Source organism: Onychostruthus taczanowskii, unplaced genomic scaffold (assembly GCF_017590055.1).
Source record: "Onychostruthus taczanowskii isolate IOZ18803 unplaced genomic scaffold, ASM1759005v1 scaffold2, whole genome shotgun sequence".
Lineage (NCBI taxonomy): Eukaryota > Metazoa > Chordata > Aves > Passeriformes > Passeridae > Onychostruthus > Onychostruthus taczanowskii.
The window spans coordinates 8517041-8538815 of record NW_024499239.1 but is presented as its reverse complement, the minus strand read 5'-3'; the positions used below and the strand labels follow the sequence as shown (position 1 = coordinate 8538815).

General features: G+C 40.6%; 1 protein-coding gene across 1 annotated transcript in view; it reads left to right on the top strand.

The window, feature by feature from the left end:
• The first annotated feature begins 3266 nt into the window (after window positions 1-3266).
• NWD2 (NACHT and WD repeat domain containing 2) overlaps window positions 3267-21775 on the top strand; it is a 49804-nt gene continuing 31295 nt past the window's right edge. The window contains exon 1 of the mRNA XM_041402957.1: window positions 3267-3417. Within this exon, the coding sequence (XP_041258891.1) occupies window positions 3267-3417 (151 nt within the window). The remainder of the gene's footprint in view (window positions 3418-21775) is intronic.

Here is a 21775-nt window from a genome sequence, read left to right as displayed (position 1 = left end):
TATTCAATATGAAACAGGGTCATTTTGATGTATGTTTATAACAAACACAGAAGAACCCTAGACATGATTTTTATTTCAGTTTACATAATGTTTTTTGATATTGCTTTATTTTTTTTGAATTAACAAAATAATTATTTTTAATTTGAGAAAAGCTGCTAACTAATCTCCCAGCTGAGTTCACCCGGAATGCTTTCAATGCTGATAAAGTCACAGGTACAGCAATAAATTAGTTTCTCTGTAGTCATCTCTTTATCCTCTCCATTTCAGCCTCACTGTACTTAATTCGCAGCATTTTATATTCACAGGTGCTAAAGCTTAGGACATTGAGCCCCAAACACAAACAGATTGAAGCTGGGCAGCAGAAGAGATTACCACTCTGAGGCATCTGTCCATTTCAGCTTTCACAGAGGTGGCAGCTACCGTGACAGGAAGCTGAGTCATGCATAAAGGCAATCCAGTGTACAGATCAAAATAGTAATATGGATCAGCACAGGTTCTGAGCTGCACAGAGGCAGCCTGCAAGCTGCACGGACTACCTGCTTCGTATGCAACACAGCTATGCCTGCCACCAGCACAGCATCAGCCACGCAACAGGGTGAACAGCTGGAAGGGATACGCCTGCTCCCATTTCATTCAGCCTGGGTTCATGAAACAACATGTTCAGTTAAAGGCTGATGTTGTTGTCAATGCTGTCAAAGACGAAATTTCAAAAGAATTCAAATTATGCAAATTCAAGTTTTCAACTTAGTAAAGATAACTGCCAAAAAAAGTCTTAAAAAACCACTGCATTATGGCTGGCATGGTAAATGATCAATGAGCCTCATCTTCCAAAGAAGCTGTCTGAGAAAATGATGATAACACTAAGGCAGCAGCAATATGAAGTGATAGTCTCTGTATCCTTACCAGGAGCTGTTTCCACAAGCAAATTCCTACCTAAGAACTGCCTAGTAGTTTATGTAGGAGAAGCAATGGAGATGGCCCAGCTGAGAGTTAGTCTCAGCAAAGTACGTAAGACGTAACTCAGCTCACACTATAAATCATTTCCTTTGTGCACTCATTAACTGTCAGCAGCCTCAAGGAGCTGCTTTTCATCTCTGTATTAGAGAAATTACCTGTTCATGACACCAGCAAAAGGTACGCCTAAGCGTATTGGCTACACAAAGGCTAAGGGAAATGCAGATAAGACCAACAGTCTTGTAGGCAGTGACATATATGAAGCCTCTTCCTAGGGAATTGCATCTCATGACTGTCAGATTTTTAAACCGAATTATAGCAAAGCTTCAGGCTTGTCTTAAACAGAGCATCAGAGAACACAGAGAGAAGATAAATATGCATGTCTACCATGACAGGCTTCAAGTGAGATTAGCTTCTTATTGGACACTGCTGAATCCTACAGGAATACATTTGGATTAGAAGTGGGATTTTTCCAGTTCCTGGACATTCAGTTCCCAACAGTCCCACAACCCTTCTGCCCAATGCTGACATTTCAATATTAATGGTTGAAATATATCTTGCTTTTTTTTTTTTTTTTTCACATAAGTACATTCTCCCCTGCCCAGCTATGTTCACAAAATTTAGAGGAATGTTTTTTCTTTGAGAACTAATATCTCAAAATATACCTCTCTGTTTCATTTGTTTGCAATCAGCCCAAAATTTATGGAACAAAGCAACAGCAAGCAAACGGCACCAAATTAACTCCTTTACTCACATGCAAATGCATACGGGATGCAATTCTACATAAGCCATATTTCTTTAAGAAATCAGGATTTTTTTAAAACAAATCTGCTCATCAGTACTTAAGGAACCCATCTGGCTGTCACCTTCGTTTCTGAAGCAGAGCTGAGCAGTTTGCTTTCGCCTACTTTAGTAGCATTGCCCCTGCGAAAGCCAGCTCGGGCTCCCCTACTGCTGCCACAGCGGGCAACTCGTCCGGCTGGGACCACGGCAGCGCAGGGGTAACGCAACCGAGTGCAGGTCTGAAATACTACGTTTAAAAACACACTAAGACTGTTTCGTGTACATTGTACATACTGTGTTATATATCTGGAAACAGACAAATCAGCTTTGTATCAGTTACAGCACATGAAATGTATAAATACCACCCGCGTTAAAGACTTTTGTCACCAGCCTTTGAAACACGGACAAACACCTGCAGAGTGTTTGACAAATCCCTCCATCCTCCCCCCTAGAAAGGATTCCCACGGCCAACAGACTCACCAGGCTGTCTGCAGCCCCGTGCCCACCCCTCCCCAGCCCCTCCTCTCCGCCCTGCTGCCTTGTCCCTGCCTGCCCGCCCCTCCCGGGGAGGTTTCTAAACTCCGCGGCTCGCCCAAGGCCCGCTGGGGCTGGGGCCGCCGCTCCGCTCCGTTCCGCACAGCCCCGCGCCGCCGCCCTCCGGCAGGGACCGGCCCGCCGCCCCCGCCCGCCCCCGCGCTCGGCGGAGCCGCGGCCCGACCCCGCCGCCCTCCTGAATATTTCATCGGCGCTGCCCAACGGGATGCCCCGCCACTGACTGCTGCAAAGGGACCGCATCCCGCCAGCGGCGCGTCTCGCTGCTTCCTGTCTCTTTCATTCTTCAAACCGCAGCTTTTCATTTATTCCGATAAATAAATAACTGATTAAAAACAAAGGAAAGAAAAAAGCAGCAAGAGCATCTCTCCTTTGTATCTGAGCAGGTGGGACTCCTGTGCAGGAGATTACGGAACACAAGAAGGACTCTGAACTCTTCCGAGTCTAAAGGATGAGCCGGCAGCAGTTTTCCTATAAAAATCCGATCCCGGGGCTGTGACACACTCGAAGGAGCGAAGGCGCCGTCACCTCACCGGAGGCGTCCCCGCTTTGGACACCGCAAGCCCTCGCTGGCGGAGGGGGAACCAGAGCGACTCGCCGGCCAGACCGCGCTCCCGGCGCGCAGCCTCCCGCCGCTCTCCGTGGCGGCCGTGGCCGGCCGGGCGGCGCTGGCGCCGCGGGGCCGCCGCCGCGCCCGGCTCCGCTCCGCCGCAAACTTTTCTGCCCGCGCCCTCCTCGCCGCCGGCCGCCGCAAGGGAGCGGCGCGGGGGCGGTCGGCGCATCGTCTCCTCGCTCCCCCCGCGCTCCGGCGCCGGGCGGCGGCCACAGCCCCAGCCGCACCGCCTCCGCGGAGGCAGGCGGCAGCCCCGGGCAGCCCGAGGGTCCGTATGGCCGCTGCCCTTCAGCCGGTGGCGAGAGCTGCTGGCGCCGCCGCGGCGCTCCAGGGGCTGCTCTGAGCCGGCGGCTCGCCCTGCGGGATGTGGCCGGCCGGGGCGGGCGGCAGGCTGCCCTGCCCGCGGGACGCGGCGCTGCGGCGGGCGGCGTTCTCCGGCAACCTCTCTGCGCTGCCGTCCCACCTGGTGCCGAGCGGCAGGAGCGTCCGCGTCTTCATCAGCGCCAACCCCGAAGGTAACCGCGGCTGCCGCGCCCGCCCCGCAGCTCCCCCTGCCGCCCGCAGCGCCCGCGCCGCTGCCCGGGCCCGCTCCGCCGTCGCTGCTCCCGGGCACCCCCGCTCAAGGGCCGGGACCGGCTCCTGGCCCTCCCCGCAGCGGATGGCCGGGACCCCTCCGGCCGGGCGCGGCGGGGGCGCCAGGCCGGGCCCGGGCGGTGTGGGGAGCGGTGCGAGGCGGCAGCGGGGTTGTGGGGCGGGCTTTGCCGGGTTCGGAGCGGGGTTCGGAGGCGCCGGTGTACGTCTCTTCCTAAGTTTTATGTCTGTAAATGACGCGCCTGAAAGGCACCGGGGCGCGGGGCATCCTCTTATTTTTGCGCTGTCGGAGCTGCAGGGCACACGCGGATCTGGAGTCACGGAAACGGGCTGCTTTCTAGCGAAGGGGAGGGAGGCTTTTCAGGGGGGATGTTTTGAAGAGCTCTCCTGGGGGGTCTGGTTAATAAGAGTTTCCGGTAGATTTCTTAGTACAATGAACCCAGGTCTTAGCCGGCTGAGGCTACAGCTAAGGTGATCCGGGACCTGCTGAGGCTACCGCTAAGGTGATCCTTTGATCCCGGCTGTACTCTGCTTCCAAGGAAGCACGCCTTGAAACCTGCAGTTTTAGCTTAATAAAGTCGGGGTCGTATACCCAGTACCTGAATTAATTAGGCATCCTGCTGTTTAAAGCCTATTTTTAAAATTACCCTTTGATTCGAGGAATTTGCATACATTCAGGAGGAGTCATTCCCACATGTGAGATAGGAGTTGCTGAAGCATATTCCCACTTGAAGCACGGAAATAATAAATTAAGCATTCACACTTGTGACGTTACTTGTCTGTAAAAAAATGAGCCCACTGTATTCACAATTATCTTTCACACCACCACCCACCACCTTCCCCCCAACACTTCTAATTCAACAATACTGTCACCTTTTATGCAAACATCAGAGATTTGAAAATCATGCCTGAAACGACAAAATAGTTTGAACTTTGAAGTGAAAATTGTCTTGGCACAAGTACTTACAGGAGTATGAGAAATAGTGCTCACAACCAAAAAAAACTGGGCATAGTGCTGCTTTGAAGAACTCCCACACTTCCAGCACTTCTTACTTGCTTTCAACGCAAGGAAACTCTCTGGTCTCATATTCAACATCCCTGTTTGTTTAAAAAGATGACCTTCTTTAAGGAGGGCATGAAAATGTTTGCAGTTTATTGCTGGAATCCAAGCAAAGAGATATAAAAATAGTGATAATTGCAAAAAAATCTATTTGGCTCTGAAAGAAAATTACTGTGGATTTTTAGAAAAACTGAAACTCTGAAAGAAAATTACTGTGGATCATTAAAAATGGATTTCTGCCAGCATTGCCTTAACTGGGAAGCTGCTGATGCCTCTGCATTTGATGTGAATGGCATTTAGGGTAGCTTGGTATGTTAGCTAGTTATTTGCTAAAATAGAAAATGCACTTAACTCATTCTGAAAGTTGAGATATAAAGCCATATATATCCATTTCCAGGATTTTATCCTGGAATTGTAATTTGAAAATATCAGCTTTAAAAAAATCCCAACACTGAAAGAAAACAATTCAAACATTTTAGCATTGTTTATGTTATCTTTCTTGTAGTCTCACGTGGTCACAATGATTAACACTCCTCATGTCAAATATTTTACCTGTGACATTGCTCCTGCTTTTAAAAATTATTTTAAAATTTAAAAATTTCAGGGTGGCTACAGGTTTTGTTTATGAACATTTAAGGACTCTTGGTGACAAGAAACAACCATTAGTAGTTATTGGTGATAACTGTTGTTGAAATATTACTGACTAAATGTGACTTTTAAAAAAGGAAACATGGATAAACAAGAAATTATCCTGTAATGGGGTTTAGACATTTTCTAGTAAAGTACTTTGAGATAGAACTGTTGTTGGTAAAACTCTTGAAAAAGTTCACCGTGCAGAAATTCTGGATGAAAAGGTTAAAGTATTCCCACTCAGTAAACCTTTTAACACATTCAACTACAATTGATATTTGCATGACTAGGGCCTCTCTTGTTAATTTTCAGCCTATCACTACAGTTTATACAGTTTTTACCCATTCTTCTTGATTCAGAGCATTCCTGAAAAGGGCAGTGAGCCCCCAGACTCACAGAGGTAGACTTGAACTGTGGTGTCAGAGAAGCATATGGATTAATCCTGCTAGCAGTTACAAGAAAAATTTATCTACCACTGAAAGTGTACAAACCTAAAAGAAGTTTTCTTGAATTATATTTAGGAAGTGTGTAGGGGAGAACTCTGGTAATCAGTGTTTGGTCTGTTCTTTATAAACATACTTTAGTATGACTGAAATACATTATGTTTTTATTATGCAACTAGGAAAGTGATTATTTGAAAAATTTCTTAACTAGAAGTCCCTAAAAAGAACAACTGGAGACAGTGAGCATGGGTAGTAGGAGCGAGATTGCTTCATTTTGCAATTTTGTTTTCTAGAGGAAATTTTGTAGATAAATGAAACTGTATTTGCCCCTAGTAGTTAGCAGCATTGTCTTGCTCAAGTTGTTGATATCAATTAATCCATCTTCACATCACTGCAAATGACTGGATCTTTAGAAACATGGAAGTTGTTCTATTAGTTGTTCTATTTGAATACAGATAAATCTGTTTTCACATTTCAGTAGATATAAGCAATCAGCAATATTTGAATATGCATTTAAATAGGCATTTTGGCTAAGAGAGGTTGAAGATTTTTATTGGTTTTGGTTTTCTCAAGATATTTTCATTATTTCAAAGTGATAAGTAAGTAATTTTTGCCTGATTGTAATGAGTGCTTACTGTTCCATGTAGCAATCTGTGCACTGTTAAGAGCAAGTCAGTTAATGACAGTTTCTCTGCTACTCAGTAGTGCCTGTGTAGACGCCTGCCATGAACATACAGTTCATGTGAAAAACAACAGGCATAAACTCCCATATGGTTCCATTACATGGAACTGTGGTATCAGCCCTATATGGGTTCAGAGCAGTCCAATGATTCTTGTCACTACTCCAAACAGAAAATCATTTGTGTTGCACAGTTGGCTGTTTCGACAAGCTGCGTGGTGGTGTAAGGAAATACTATGAGCTCTCATTGAAACTGGTTCCTAAAATGGAGTTAGGAATTTGTCTTGAGAATAAAATCCAGTGAATTGAAACAAGCAGTCAAAACTCTGAACATTTTAAATGCTATTGGCTCTTCTGAAAGTGAGGAAATCAGTCCTTTGCTAGTTTGACTTAAAGTCATGTTATTGTTTCAATTAGTTAAGACATGGATAATTTTTTTACTCTGAGCTCTTGGAGTTCATGTGGTGAAGATGCCTCAGTAACCAGTAGAAACAAATGAATGCTCTGACAAGGGATGTGTATAAAGCCAAATCCTACACACAGGTGGTTCCACTGCAGACAGGATGATAATACCTTTATATAGAACCTGAGTGTGTCCTGACACAGGTGGTGTTAGCCAGCCGGATCTCAAAATGTAAACAGGGTTGCATCTAGCACTTCACACGGCAAGGATGATCCTTTCCCAGCCACTCTTTCAGCTCTATACTTCACTCTCCTTTGAGCAGCACCCTTGCATACTTCCTGAGTTCCAGCTCTGCATTGCTGGACGGTTAATAGTTTTTAGCCATTTTTAGCCTATCAATGCCCTCTGTTGTACAAACAAATAACTTTGATGAGATCATGAACAAGCTTTGTTTTGACAGCCCTTTTTAATCCTCATGGTTTCTGTGTCTCCAGTAGCCATTTTTTAAAACCATTAAACCAACTACTAGTTTTGACATGATTAACAATCTTAAGTATGAAATCCTATGTATACATGCAGAAATATAAAATTAAGATCTTATTCTATTAAAAGACACTACTGATATTACCACCACGGTAATGATTCCATTGTACAAGCACAGTATAAAACCAACCTGTACAACTGGAACTTCACCAGCTTCCCCATGATTTGCCAGAGTGAGGTTTCCTTGTCTTATGCTATTGAATGACTTTGAGTTTTCTTGATTTACTATTCAGTTTTTCACCTTAGTTCATTTCCATTGACATGCATCATCCAGAACATTGTATCAATTTGAAAAACACTCAGTTTTAGTGAAGTGTTCAATGCCATATTTACTTATATTCTTGTGGTACGTAAAGCAAAATTGCCACCAGCCGTTAGTTTTGTTAACTAGAGAAGAAATAAATAATGACTGGAGAAACAGGTCTTACTACTGTTTTCATTTGGACCTGCTGTTATAGGCTGCTTTGTAGGAATTACATGTGTTTTTATCTGTTTATGTACATGGGAAAGAAAAAAAAGTCATGTGAATTTGTAGTTTAGAACATGATGGCAGATAAAGCAGATGAAGAATAATGATTGCTTTATTTACAAAGTTATTGCCATATGATAAGAGAAAGGCATAATCTGACATTCTTATCATGCTCAAGGTCTGTTATATTATTTTTACCTGAAATATTGTTTTCCTTAAGGAAAATATAGTTGAGGAAATGTTAAAGTGGAAAGATATTCAAAAGCCAGAATAATGCTTGGTTAATGATGGTCCGTTGTGACCGGTCCCAAAATACCATATGGTGTCCCTACTTGGATACGTTACATGAAGATCTTTTTATGAAGACAATTTTATATAATCTGAGTGGAATTTATTCCTTAGCTAAAGAAAACCACAGATGTTCAAGTGTATGAAATTGCAAAGGAGGTGTTGCGGAGATGTGGAGACAAATAACTCAGGACTTTTTTTTGTGCTAAGTGTTAGTTCTGGTTACCTAATTTTGTACCTATTTATGGTTTTGTGTGACGCACATCACTGTAGTGTTTAAGAGTCAAAAACCAAGCTACCTCTTCGGGGGTGGGGGGGAAGGAGTTCAGTAGTTTTAAAGTATCTCGGAGTCTGGGGGAGAAAAATCATTAAAGTACCTAGGTTTGGTGTAAACCTTGACTTGAAATACGTCTTATTTCAGGAGGTCCAGAGGTCAGAGATACCAAGAGTTTATTAAGTAGGAAAGCAACCTTCCATTTCCAGTACTTCTGCTCCTATGTATAATTTTCTCTTTTCTCTTGTGCTATGAAACAACTCCATTGTTGCAGTGATTGAGCAAAAAGCAAGATCTGACTTTCCTTGAGACTGTATGACCAAGTTTTATGTAGACTTAAATTTTTGCAAGGCAGAACCAGCCAGTATAAGATGGCTTTTTGCTAAGTAGATCCTCAAGCCTTTGTTGCTGTTATTCTGTCACACAGATAAAACTGTAATAATCTGATAATCTATATGAAAAGAACTGCTCTTCATGTCCTCCTGTTCTTCGTGTGGGTTTTCTGCTTGTGTAGCCTGTGGACTGGGCTAAGGATTTCCTCTAAATGTACTAAATATGCAAATGGAAACACTGAAAACTTTTGTTTAATTTTCCACAATATTTTCATTCATGACTCAAAAGGTAGGATGTGCATTTGGCAACAGTACTATAACCAAGAGGTGTTGGGTGGGGGTATTTTAGTAAAAGAGCAAGCTATGTAATTTGTTGGGTTTGTGGCTTCTTCTTGCTATTTAGAAATAAGCAGTTGTCTGAAACTCCTGGTCATCAATCATTTTCCTAGTAGCAACACCTGGAGTTATCAGCTTCAAATGGATTAGATATTTACCCTATCTACTTAAATTTTTTTGACCACATGTCCATTATTTTTAATATTAAAATAGTAATTTTATGTATCTATAGTTGTCTGTACACACATATGCACACATATACATAAATTATGTAAAATACTCTACACTGCTTAGGATGGTATAATGGATGTGTGACACTCAAATCACACTGTCATAGACTATATTCAGACTTGCTGGTAGTGCTCAGTTCTCTTGTGAGAACTGAGTATGTTCAAAGGGTATCACTCATGGTTGTATTTCTAGCAATACTGAAGAGCTGCCTAGATTCTGTGGAATGCTGTTGTAAAAGTGAAGGCTTTACAGAGGAGTATCACTGCTTTTCATAGCATTGAAGAAATAATATTAAAACAAAGCAGAATCTACCTACAATTTCTTTTCTTTCTAACTTGGCAAATGTTGCTTTATTTCTTCAGATGTATTTGCATGTTAGACTGTGCCTCATTTTTAGGGGCAGTGGCTTTCTTTCAGTGATGAAGGGGAGCTTCTGGACCCTTGACACAGTTTCTAAGTACAGTGAGGGACAACGAAACAAGTGTGCAAATTTCATGTGACACTAATTTCTCAAACAGTGTATTAGATGATGAGTAGCAGTGGTGTTGAATCAGGTCCTTATTGGGAATTGCTCCCTCAGCAAGGTATGAGACCTTTAAATGAGAGGCAGCACCAAGCAGGCAGCATCCCAGAGCTTTCCCCAGTCAAGAAAGGGGAGCTTCTTTTCTGCCTGCTCAAGGGCAGTGGGATGACCTCTCTGCTGGCAACAGTCTGCTGGGCAGCAAGCTGAAGAGGATTTCCAGGGCTGTGTTTCAAGGAGCCCACGTGTATTCTGTGGTGGGATTTGTGTAATCACATAAGAGCAGTGTAGTACAAAACGTACATAACTGCGTAACTCGGCATCCTATCTGAGCTTATGCAGCAAAATAATTCCTCTTAGGAAACTTGCATACAATGACTGTGTGGGCATGTGTCCACAGATTTGTGAACACGCAAGAGAAAATCCTACGTTAGACTTTAAGTTTTTGTTTGGGCAATTTTAAAATATATGTCACAAAAAGAAAACTTAAAGGAATTACTAAACTTCTAACTCAAGACATGAGGGCAGTGCCCAAGTGGTAATTTTTTAATCTAAAACAAATGAAATTTCTTTGAAGTTAGCAGCTGAAGGAGTGTTTTGTGATGCGGTATCATTTCAGGCTGCAGTAATAATACATTAGTAGTAATACCTACAGTAATTTCAGGTTTTAATATATTGAAGGTGGTAGATATAAATAGAATATCATAAATAGTCATGTGCATGGATTACAAAGAAATCTGGCAGATTTTAATATAGGCAGCACTGTTCAAGAAAACTGCTTTAGCCCCTTAGTGGAATTTTAATTAAAGAAGGATAATAATAGATAGAATTAGAGAACACAATTTAATAATGGTTGTGTCAGTGCTCCTCTAAAATAAGGCCTGACACTAGTCTTATTAATATAGGGTTTATATTAGAGAGAAGTTTTTACTTCCAAAATCTGTAGTCAGAAGGGGAGTAGGGCTAAATCACAGGTAGCTGAAAACAAGCAGTGTAGCAGAGTTAATAGTAAGAAGGCCCAAATCAATGCAGCATGCCATGTGCATTGTGCTGTGCTGGGTAAGGAGGACATGTGCCAAATGGAACTTTTGTAAGCCACCTCGCCACCATAATTAAATGGCTCCATCTGTCTTTGACCTGGTCTTTAGCTCCCTCTGTCACCACCTGTAAGCATCCTCTTGGAGATGGGACACTGGGCTGGACAGACCTTAGGCCTGAGCAGCTACAGTCATTCTGTGCAGAATATGCATCTAGAGAAGAAAGTCACCTTTAGAGACTAGATTTATCAGAGTGTTCAAAATACACTTCCTGTCAGAAACTGGAAAGACTAGAAAATGGCAGGACTTCCACACTGAATTTAATCCAGTCATGCTGTTGTATGTATCAATCATTGGGACTGATCAAGTAGCTAACTGTCAGATCCTGTCAAATACTCTTGTTCAGCCTGCTCCTAGCATTTATTGGGGTGGCAGAGCTGCATTCTTCAGTATAGTAACACTCCTCTGTGGTATGATTAAACCCTTGAAAATATTTATTCATAGAGCCCATTTCACCCTCCTAGCAATTGAGTACCTTCACAGTCTCATCTAGGCTTTACGAATCTCCAAACTGAAACAGATGTTGAGATAGTTATTGTTATGATAAATTATAGTTATAGATATGTAAGTATGATACATAGTAATGTTATTTGTGAAATCCTTATTTGGTCTCTAACTAATAATGTTTTATAATACATTAAGATGAAAGGAGAATTAATGACCAAGAGACCTATCTGGACAACTTTAGATTGAGAGTTTAAGTTAAAATATTAGATTAAGATTACTTCTAAATGATTGAGAACCAATGAGTAACCATGTGGGTTAAATATTTTTAGATGAGAGGAGTTATCCATACTTAAAGAGTTATGCAAATCAGCTGTTACACACAAGATAAATGAGAAGCAAATGCAGTAAGAGCAGGCTTAGTGATTTAGACCAGGGGAACCCAATACTCTTCTCTGACCCTGGCAATTTCAGATGTATGATGAAAGAATAATAAATCATGATAAGGACAAAATGATGAAGGTGATGTCTTTGTGCTTAATAGCCTGTGAGACCCTTTGCTTCCATGAATTTGTCTAGTTGCTTTACTAATTAGTCAATAGTCTTGGCACTTGCAATAACCTTTCCAAATCTTGAGATGGATTATTGCCCAGTAAAATGCCTAGTCCTGCTAACTTTATTGTGAATTTTTTTATGAACAAGACTGTGTGCATTCACCCAAAGAAGAGATCTCAAACAACAAACATGAGAGTTTCTATGGAGAAAGGGTATCTAGAAGCAGGTCTCCCTAAAAGAGTAACTTTATCCAAAACCATCATTGTAGTGATCCTTTTTTGTCTATCTGTATATAGAAAGAGAGGTTAGCTGTGAAGGCCTAGGTATCCAAATGTCCTTATTCCTACAGAGTTGTTTAAATGGAACCATAATAAGAAATAAATAAGGAAATGACAGCATTCAGCAATCTAAGGAGCATAAAGTATGAAGTCTGATCCAAAGGAGTGTTATGAAGGTCTCTAATCTAAGGGTTACCTTATTATCAAGAATTTTCCACACCTAATTATGCCAGCATGACACATCTAGAGGATCTTGCTTTACTATCATAATTAAACATAAACCTTGTAGGACCACCTTATAAGTGATTTTTTGAAATTCAGGAGTTGATATTTTTATTTTTCCATACCTACTGCTGTGTAATAAAGGCCCCACAAGTTCTGGAAAAGGAGATCAAAAGAAAAATGTTTTCATTCTTAATAATAGTCCTGGTGGCTAGATTCACAGCCTGTACTGTTCTGGCAAGACAAAGTAGTAAGTTCTGAAGAAAATTTGTATTTTTCACTCTATAATATTTCTGATAGCTCAGATATCAGTGAGCAGTACATGTTGATCTTTTTAGGAGTGGTTGCTAGAAAATACTAGGAAAATTATAGAATCATATTATTATCTGATAATGGTCTTGTTTTATCTATATATGTATTGTATTACATTTAAAAGTGATGAAGAATTATACAGTGCTCTTGAAACAAGTTATTGAAGCATTTCTGTTTGTGTGATCCCTAATTTGGTACATCACAACACTAGCAACATTTGGATCATGATTTGCTTTGAAATGCAAGTCATTTCTGACATGAAATTATAAAGAACTGAGCCATCTGTGGTGAGCAAAGTTAGTGCCATTGAGTTCCGTGACATGGCACCTAAAGCAGGTGTGTGTGGCTGTAACAGACGTCCCAGGGACCTTACACAGGTATTTCATCAGGCATTTCTTGTTGTGCAAATCACAGACTACAGGGGCTGCAAGGGACCTCTTGAGGCTTTCAGATCTGTCCTCCTGCCTGAAGCAGGAGCAAACGTACCTGTGTCATTCCTGGCAGATTACCTCACTCTTCATGAGCTCCCTCCAAACCAGTTAAGAAAACACAGAGGAAGGCAGACTTTAGAGCATGCTGCAGTGGTGTGTCTTCAATAACACTATGGTTGTGCTTACAAGCAACATATGGGCACACAATAAGCTCATTAGTCACTAAAATTACCAAAAGTAAAAAAATTACTGATAACTTCCTTGTTTAGAATGAGTTTCAATAACTTTCAGTAACTGGTGTAAGTAATTATTCACAAAATTTCTCAAATCCAGATTCTCCCTCCTCATCCTTTTACCATGTCTGAGCATCTGTACAAAAGATAGATAATACAAATTAATAAACTCCTGCAGTGGTCTGCTTGTTTCAGGTAAAGCTTTTTTGAAAATGAGGCATTTATGAAGTGTCTATAATGTTATGGCTCATGTTACAGCTTTTGCTTTGGTGGTTTATATATGAATGGGAGACTCATTTACAGGATTTCTCTTATTTACATGGTGATTTGTTGGTCTGATTTGTTTAATGTCAGTTAATGTGTTAAGAATACTTTTCAAAAGAGAACAGAGATGTAGAAAATACCTAGAAATAAGTTCATCACTTATTCCTCCATTTTTTTAGAAAACGGATATTAAAATGCAAATAATCTCTTTACACTCTACCTGTTTTAATTAAAAACGTTCTATTTTACACTTTCTATAATCAGCCATGTATAATATTATATAATTCTATTAAGCAATTCCACTGCTGGTTTATTGTTCCAATGTTAATGCCACAGTCAGCTCCTCACAGTCATTATGTAAATTCAAAATAGTTTCAAACAAAGTCTCCAGTTATAGATTCAGTTGCCTTTAAATGTGTGTAGGCGTGGCAGATAAAAGATGAATTTTTCTCTATTCTGTGGCCAAGGGACAATACCTTTGCAAGCACTGAGAAAGACTGATACTGTCTGGCAGTGGAAGAAATAGAAATAAAGTCAAGTCCACCCTTTCAGCCAGTTTCTACACTGCCACTGAGACCACAGCAGCACAGAAGGTCTTTATCCTCCTTTAAAGGTAATTATAACTCATTGGGTATTATAATCAGGAAAACAAGAGTAAAGAGTTGGGGAGGATGGTTAAAGTAATTCTAAAGTGCTAATCTGGGAAATATTCTGTAGTTCAGTCATTGATTAAGTAAATTGGTATGCCATTTGGAATTTTTCTTAAATATTATTTTCTGTATCATACTTGTATAAAGTATTTGTGAGAAATTAAACTTACTGTTTCAGCTACATCTGTTTCTCGAAGTGACTAAAACATATGTTGTCCTTTTTCAATTGCTAACTCCTCAAGATTGTTAAACTGCAAATTTACTATTATCTTTACTATAATTATCAAAATGTGCTTAGCACGAAGAAGAAATTAATAAAACCTAGAGCAAGAAAGCAATAGCTAGGAAAATCAAGGCATCAGAAGAATGATTGACTGATAAAAACAGTTACATTTTAGAATTTATTAAAAATGGCCTTTTTGACTGGATTATATAATCTTCACTAAAAATAATGCTTAGATGAATCATTAGAATTGGAAGGGTAAGGAGAACAAGGTCTGATAAATCACTCTTCCTTTACATGTCAGTCACTGTTTGCCTCTCAGACATTACATAATCCATCAAAACGAGCCAGCTTAGTAAATTATTTGGCCATGCTCAATGAGTTTCAGTGCAGGCCCTACTTGGAATTCTCAGTTTAAAAACGGTTGTACTGCAGGGCCTGTAAGTGGGTGTTAATAGCTAGGTTGAAATTGTCTGCCACTAAGTGAAGTAGTCCTTTAAAATCAGTTGAGATCCTCTTCTTCAGGCAAGCCGTAGTTGAGTGTCTGGCATCCCTCCCTCATGCAGTCCCATTGTCCTGGGCTTAATGCCCTCTTGCAGCTGCTCTCCTTTGCTGGGGTTTTCATTTCATTTATTCATCTTTGATAACAGTTTCCACAACAGCCACGAGCTGTTCTGACTGTTCAGTGATGTTATTTAATCCTCTTCATTTAGCATCAAGGAAAAAAATCCATTGCAAAGGAAACTCCTACTGTATTGATGCAAACTTACTGCACTGATAGCAGCAGCAACTCTTATTCTTATGTGGGTGCTTCTGCACACCCAAAAGTGTCAGGTTCGAGACTTTTCCATCTGCTGGCATAAAAGCCTTCACATCTTTCACTTGAAGCCCACACATTTCTCAGTCGTGCTTTTCCAGTTGGCCCAACAGACCTCACCAGTTTTGTAGTCACCCAAATTGTGGCTGTATTGTACCAAATTTAACGAAGAATGCAAGTTGGATTGGAACTCCATGACTTGTGCACTTAAAGCAGAACATTTAGATAAAGGAAGAGCAGCTTTACTGAGGAGCCAACAGTGCTTGCAGAGCTCTTCCATTGTTTTGAAGTGCTGCCAGATGCAAAGTCACATAGGAGTGTTTATTGGCATTTCTTCAGAATGAGGTGTGTGTAATGGTCCTGTACCAGGCTGTACTGTGAAATAAGTCTGTGCTTTTATGAGACTGGCTTTCTTGTGGTTTTTTTAGGGCTCTGCTGTGCTTTATTCTTTCTGAAAACCTACAATATACTACTTCATTCTTTTCCACCACTTAATCTGCAGTGAGGATGAAGAATGTCTGTGACATCCTTTTGCTTTATTGACTGCCACAGCTTCATTACCTTAAGTGCCATAGTAACACACCATGATGGTTTTCTCTTTGGTTTAGTGAGGAAAGAAAAAAAGTAGCAAAGCTATTGCAGTGCACATAACTTAATTGTTAAAAACATTTTTCCAGTGTTGTAAGCCTTTTTTCTGCTTTCTGGGAAATTCCATAATTTTTTTAAGTGTGAGTTGACACCTCTCAATGAATCAATGGGATTTTTGCCCATAAATTTTGTAGTGCACTGGTCCTTATTTCTGTCATCTGTTATTCATTTTTCCACAACTCATTCAGAACTCCTCCTTTAGATTTCACAACACTTTTTTCTTTCACATTAATTTTGATCATAGTAGCAAATTCTTGTCCTAACAGGCCTTGTTGTTTTCCAGTGTTTATTTTTCATAACCTTTGGTGTTCTGCAGAGATAATTTTCAGACTTAATTTTGGTGTTTCTAATTGTGCTCTGTCTTCAGTTTCTCCTGTCACATCATTTAATTGTACCACAATAATGGTTTGCAAATTGTCATGTTTTCAGGAGCTTTTCCCGACTTGCTTTATTAAATGAAGGAAGTAGACTTTTTTGAATTCTTCCACGTGTGCAGTTTGCAGAGTGCAAAAAGCTGTCCCCCTGCAGAGGTTCTGCCTGCAGCCTGCGGTGTCGCTGAAACTCCTGCTGTTTGTGGCATTTGTGTGCAGACGCATTTGCGTCCCCATGTGTGCCACGAATCACGGTCAGGGGACACCAGGACACCTGTGCACCCGAGCAGCGGTCTAGAGAGAACATGCAGGCTTGGGGAACAATTCCAGGTCAACCTAACTCTTCTTGTTTTATTTAAGAACATCTATCTATAAGGGTGCTCTGTTCCCAAGGGGTAATGTGAGGTTAGTTAAGTAGGACATGTTGTGAGATAAAAGTCTGCTTCAGAGTTTTCATCCATGTCATCACCACTAGAGTGACACAAGAGTATGTACTGTTTATTTGCTGGTTGATTGATTTATTTATGGATTGAGAGATTTCATTCAGACTCTGGAAGTCAGTAAGGTATCAAAAGATACAGGCTTTCAATACATGCCAAATGTAGAACTTCATTTAAAATCTGCTGGGATTGGCAGATCTTTCCACTAACTTCACCAACTTCTGCATCCAATTCCAAATTTGTTTCGTGTAAGCATGCTGCACACAAAATAGAACTGTCAGAAACCAACATTTGTTTCAAATTGGGAAGACAATCATGTGAATAATGAAAATTTGAGTCTTGATATTTGGATATAGGAACCACTTTTTCCCTTCTGTTATATCAGTTTAATACTGATGTTTCCCCTAAATTCTGTATTTTAATATGGGTCTGGACCCCTCTGATTTTATTATCCAGCGTTTTTTTTTTTTAACTTGTTTGGGTGTTAGTGTTAAACCAATAGGTGGCACTGGTTAAGCATACTACCAGTCAAGATGCAGGGTATTTTATAAAATGACACTGTGAAATCTGGCCATTATAATTTTAAAAATGTAATTTAAAAAAATACGTTTCATAGGTTGAATTAATGTGCATGTGGTTCTTATATTTGTCGTCTTACTGAACTGACAACCTCGAACATTTCAGAGAAAACCATGTCTCATTTCAAATTGTTTGATTTGGGGCTAAAAAAGAAGAGGCTATTGCTACAACTAGAAGTTTTAGGCTTATAATTACACCCTACATTTTTGAATCCTGCCTAGTTAGGTCTTTTGTTTTGAAAGTGTGTTTGTTTGAGTGTTCTGGTGTAGATCACAAATTTGTAATCACATCCTGTCATTTCTTCCCACTTGAGAGACACATTTCAGAATTACTTACCATCTTAATGTTATTTTTCATTATTTCTTCTGACTTTCATGACAAGCAGACATTCCTTTGGGCTGAAATGCTTAGTCCAGTCTTGTGTTTATGTTTTTTAAGAACTGAGAAGGTTGAGTCACGCAGATTTTGTGTGCATCTCCTGAGAGAGCTCTGACCATCAGGTGGAGTGAGGACATGCAGCTGTGTTACATCACAGTAAAGTTGCAGTGTTTTGCTAATCAGGATTTATTTGGATGGTTAGTTATTTTTGGGGTTTAGTTGACTTAATGAATGGTCTTCAGTCTGTCCAGTTTCTTATTTGCCTTCCAGAGAGCCAGTAGAGTCCTCAAGGTTGGCATTGTTGTGTAGGGAAGGGACACTGGGAGAATTGACTCAGATCAACCTGTTTCCATTCCTGGTCTACCTAATCTTGGGAAGCTTTGAATGCCTATTCTAATGCTCTCTCCTCACAGAAACTCCAAGGGAAAAAATGACATCAGTGTCTATGGAGTTCATTTTCTAGGAAGGCAAGGGTAGTAGGGAGCTCAAGTCTTTTTTCCTCTCTCTTACCTGCTACGTGATTCAAACTCACTGCAAAATGCTCTGAGATGAAAGGCACTATATAAATGAAAATTACTTCTTATTATGGTATTATTTTCAGAGACAAGTTTTCCATAATATTTAGGGACACGTTACCTCCTAGTATTCAAAGTTTGTAGTAGCACGGGTAATACCCAGTGCTGTTGTGCATTATCAGTGAAAAGGGCAGTATGAAAGGAATAATTCAGTTGAACACTCATATGAGTCAAGAATGTACTAGCATTAAGAGGTTTGGCAGCCAATTCTTGCTTGGCACTGCTGCTAAGTAATTTTTAACCTTAGATAATTAAATTGCAGAAATTCTCACTGCAGTTAACAGACAACGGTTATAAAGGACCCACATTTTTTTAATATTGCAATGCATTAAAAAAAATCCGACGGTAGGAATCTGTTCTACCCTTCTATTTAATCTAAGCATTTAGAAAACTTAGAGAAAGCAAATAGCTGGGTATGTTAGTGGACATGCATTCAGGACTAGATCAGCAGTTCACTGCTCATCCAGGGCTTCCATAGTTGCACAAGAGACTCCAGCACTATGTGGTAATAAATGTAACAGTGTGAATTATGGCAGCAGAGCAGTGGGCTGAAATACATGAGGTGAAAACCTCCATCAAGTGTCTGTCCTGACTTACGGCAAAGCACGAGATCACCAAGAATGGATGAGGTGATAGAGAAATTGTTTCTTCTGCTTGTACTGGGAGGAGCTGCTCTTTCTTGGATGACTGCCTGGAGATGACACCTGTAGACAGCTCTGTGACCCCATATGACATTCCTTTCTGTGGTGCCTTGAACAGCTGCAAGAGCAGCTTTTTTCTTTTTTTCTTTTTTTCTTTTTTTTCTGCCTGGGTTCTTCCAGGTTCAGCTGCCTGCCTCAACTTGTTATGTCAGTCAGCAGTTTTCCTGCTGGCTCTCTCAAGCTGGGTATTGCAATGTTCCTCTGTCAGTCAGTGACAAGGCAAACACCCTCCCTGCTTAGGATTTTCCTCTGTTTGAGGACCTTAGCTTGCACCATGCATGGGTACTCACAGGTTACTTTGCCATGAACAGATTGTCCACTGGAATGTGCTGCTCCTTCGACCATGGTGAGTGGGGCTCACTGTCCCCACATTGGCACCTCCTTTGCAACACGTGATAGGAGAATGGGGCTGAGCAATCTCCTTGTTCTGCTGCATCAAGCCTTGGCTGAGTAGAGTTCATCTGTGACTGCAACCCACATACATCAAAACAGCCATTCACATCACTGTGGCTGAACTCAGACCAGTACAGCACCAGCAAGAAGATAAACTATTTGGTCTTAGGACAGAATAGCTGGTGCTTGAAAATAGGCAATTTCCATCAGGCCCATGTTAACTCTTCACTTGCACATACATTTTGAAATTTTCTTCAACAGGGCTGTGTTCCATGACTTATTTTGTCCCAGAGATGAATGTTTGGCAACTGTTTGTAAATACACATCATCTGTTTACTACAACAAGAGTGAAAAAAAATGTACTTGCTCTATTAAAATAAGTGACTTTAATAGCAGAACAGCTTGTGTTTGAAGGTCAGACTTTGGCATGGGAATAGTTCACGCTGAGAAGCAGCACCTTGGCATACTCTAATGAAAACTGGCAGTGATTTGACTGAGCTACAAGCCTTCAGAAATCACACTGCACACAAACAATTGTGTTTATTGGACAGGAGAAAGGGTGTAAATGGATATGTGACTCATTCAGTACAGTCTTCAGGATTACCCCAGGGAACATGAGGAGGAGGGTGGGCTGACATTCTCTGTCAGTTTTAGGTGCAGGGGTGTGCAGGACAGTGTGGGTATGGAATGGCTGAGGAGGCAGCCATCTGCAAGAGATGGCTCTTGTATAGATGATGTGTGCTCAGAAAGTCACTGTCTCACGGGTTTGGGTTTGTTTAAATACTGGAGACAAGTTCAGGGTTGGAGGGTTTTTAAATTTTCTCTTATGTTTTTTCACATGTAGGTTCATTCCCACAGTTTATTGTGAACTATTATTTGTATTTCTGAGTACCAGAATAGCATTAAAAGGTGTAGCAAGCTCATCTCACAACTACTGTCTCATTTTCACTGCTAGAAGAATGTAATTTAGTTAATCTGTTCATCTGCAGCAGCAGCCTGGAAGGTGGAATTTGCCTGTGTGACGTTGTTAGGAGCTGCCAGCTTCACAGATTTGCCATCACTTTAAATCAAGTTTAGATTATATTTAATTAAACCAGTTTATCTGCCATCCATACTAATTACCAGAGTTCATCTTAACTATATACACTTCTGTTTCCTTAAAGTTTCAAAGCTGATTTCAAATACAGGAATTCTTAAAATTAATTAATATAAGCACCAGACTCAAATTTGAATTAGATAAGCACACTCCACTAGATATGAAAGTAGGAATAAAAATGGGTGTGCCAAGTGTCTTACCCAGAGCACAGTTCTAGTTGAAAGAATGTTTTATATATTTCTTTTCTAAGATATTACAAAGTAGCACTACTCCTGCAGTGTGTTGCTTCATTATCTGAACGAGACTCTGCATGTTAAGCTGCAGGGAACAGCCCCATGTTCTAAAACCAGAGCCAGTGGGGTTCTGCAGTATAAATCCTGTGGGCAGAAACAAAAAGTAGGAGAACATGGTTTTATCTGCTGTAAACCTCAGGCAAAATATTTCCTATTTATCATTTAAAATTCTGCTTTTTTCCAGTACTTCCTTTTTGTTGTTGTTTTTCCTGCAATTTCACCTATTTTATATCCCTAGTAAGACCATTCTGTCTGCTGTCACATTTAAGTAACGGCAAACAATAACTGTGGATTGTTGCTTCCTTAATAACCAAGCTCTAGTCATGATTAATTTTCATTCAAAAATGCAAGAATCATTTTGGTTTATCTCAGTAACTGAGTAATAACCCGGTTTTCAACAGAGTTTATTCTACTTGATCATGAAGATATGATGCTCTGTGTTTTCATAAACTTGCATGCCAAAATTAACCTGTGTTAAGGCAAAAAAAAAATAGAATACAAATTCTTCTATCACTGACTGATCTAAGCATCTCAGTTACTGTGAAGGTTAAAAAATGAAGTATTTAAAATAAAGCAAACTACACATTTAGCTTTTATCAAAGGTACAGCAACACCATTGCTTGGGAGCCAAAATAATATTGCTGTGTTGGCATCGTGCAACCCTCTGACTAATTAGCCTTGTTAGCTGTGTACTACATTCTGCAAGGAAAGGATGACTTAGACACTGAAGTATGAGACAAAAGTAATGACTGTGGATCCTAAGGAGGGAGCAACTCATCCATCCCTTTTATGTACTGACACAGGCAGCTCTAAGCTGAGAGTGCTGTTTTTTTCACTCCATTCCTAAATATTTGTAGGACGTGTCTGTATTCAGCCAGATCTGCAAGTGAAGGGAATCTCTTGATCATCACTATCTAATACACTTTGATTCACATCATAGGGGGGTCTTGGTGTGCATGGATTCCTTTTTGATAAAAGACAGGAAGATAACTCCGGGTTCTCACCAAATGCATTCCAAATGTTTGTGAGGGCTGAGCTCAATGTAAAGTAAAATGCCCTGAAAAATATGTGGCA